We start from the raw sequence: 1,884 nt of genomic DNA, 5'->3' as shown, positions 1-1,884 counted from the left end.
CCCCCCCACCAGACGGGGCCAGCGGCCTCCATTCAACGTCACTTCACAGTGCTTCCACGTCCAGTGTGAACCAGCCGTTATGCAAAGTATTACATCCAGGCTAAGTGTTTTTGTGGAGGACATATATAAGTTTATGTAGGAGAAACATGTTGTGGCATTCGTGATCACAGTAAATAAAAAAGGTTAGGTTGAGGTTTCATGTTTAAGAATTTCAGAAGTTCACAAACACAGAGATGGCCTCACGAATCTCCTGACACCATGAACTCATGTTCTTCTGAAAGGGAATTTACCTTCATGGCAGCAGAGGAATCCACTTCAGAAACTGAGAACAAAAAGAACAAAACTGTCACTTTTTTCCTCATTCTGAAAGACTTGAAACCTTGTTGCTACATACATGATGCTGGATCTTGTACTGATGGTGTGGAGGGTTTGGCAGCAGCTGTGATGTCCGTGACTCTCTGGCAAAACAATCAGATGTCAGTTCAGTTCCTCCGATTTTTACAGTTGGTAACACTTGTAGAAATGAAAGCTAAACTATAGTTCCTTTGACATTTCATGACATATTTGACCAAAGGTTTTAAGCCAGACACCAATCATATTTTGATTTATTAAAAAAAGTGGTATTTAATTATGATTTTACTGTTTTATTTATTCTATTTTATTTATTTGCCAAAATCAAAAAAGTTAAATTTTGCCTCTGAGTTGTAGGCTGGACTTTTGGTTCAGGAGTAAACTTCCGCCTATATCCCATCATCCCTTTGTTTACAGTCTCTCCAACTAGCTACAGCCACTCATAACCCAAAACAAACAGCTTTTTTTCTCATCTGCTCTTGATTCTTCTAAATTTAAATAATAAAGTACTCAGGAATGCAGTTTTAATCCTATATTATTTTTTATATACGACCTCCATTGTGGGAAAATCCTACAAACATGTTAAAAACATCAAAAATCTAAACATTTCGACTGGCTCAACAACTCTAACTTCATTAAAATTGACTTTTTTTTATCCTGTTTGGTTCTTGTAATTGTCTTAGTTTTTCTTATAGAGCCAGGGATTTTTCCCATACTGCTGTTCAGTTCTTAAGTGAAAAGAGTTGGATGCTCCATGATGGAGTTGTTAACCTGATAAGGATGATAGACAACAAACCAAAAACCCAAGAAGATACAAAAACTGCACCACTACACCAGTGGGGGCAAACTTTTAGAGTCATGGGCCATAAAAGGGTTTGTTGGTAATCCACCTAATGGGAGAAAGAAATAGCATGAAAGGCTTTGATTTTATTTATATACTGTATATATATATATATTAGAGCTGTCAGATTTGTCGCGTTAAAAACGCATTAATCTGACATGTGCTTGACGCCGACAATTTTTTTGACGCATTAATCGCGGACTTTCTCATACGTGCCTTTCCATACCGCGCGCGTGGGTGTCCCGCCCCCTAACTCACCGGCTGCTCTCACTTGATCCACGGCGGGTCTCCAACCACCGAACTGCGAGCTAAACCCGGCCGGCGCTAGGACCTGGAGAGCTCCTGCACCCTAACCCGGCTCCGGTTCGCGTCCAGTACCACGTCTAGTGGTACCGGCTCGCGTCCGGCGCCGTGTCCCGAGAGCTGCGGACCCCCAACGTTCCGAACAGCAAGCGCACCGGGGGACGTTTTAAATGTTCTGGAGGTTTAACCGTGATCCAGCCCCAGCATAGCGGTCTGTCTGCCGGCATATTCATGGCGTGAGCTCCACTGGACACGTCGCTGCATCGAGCTGCAGCCAGAGAAGGCGGCGGCAGTAACAGAATGTCAAACTATCCACAGAGTATACCGCTTTTCTCAGTCTTTAATGTTTTAAAAAACAAAAGTTAATTGGAAATGATAAATCTCTATTT

At 42.1% G+C, this 1,884-nt stretch overlaps 1 protein-coding gene across 1 annotated transcript in view; it reads right to left on the bottom strand.

Moving 5' to 3' along the window:
* The window catches only part of LOC112156212 (titin), a gene marked incomplete in the record, with an annotated part of 27,528 nt that overhangs the window by 10,094 nt on the left and 15,550 nt on the right, over positions 1-1,884 (bottom strand). The window contains 2 exon segments of the mRNA XM_024288419.2: positions 291-322; positions 395-458. Coding sequence (XP_024144187.2) covers positions 291-322; positions 395-458 — 96 coding nt within the window.

Source organism: Oryzias melastigma, linkage group LG18 (genome assembly GCF_002922805.2).
Source record: "Oryzias melastigma strain HK-1 linkage group LG18, ASM292280v2, whole genome shotgun sequence".
NCBI classification, from domain to species: domain Eukaryota; kingdom Metazoa; phylum Chordata; class Actinopteri; order Beloniformes; family Adrianichthyidae; genus Oryzias; species Oryzias melastigma.
This window is presented reverse-complemented; position numbering and strand designations above follow the sequence as displayed.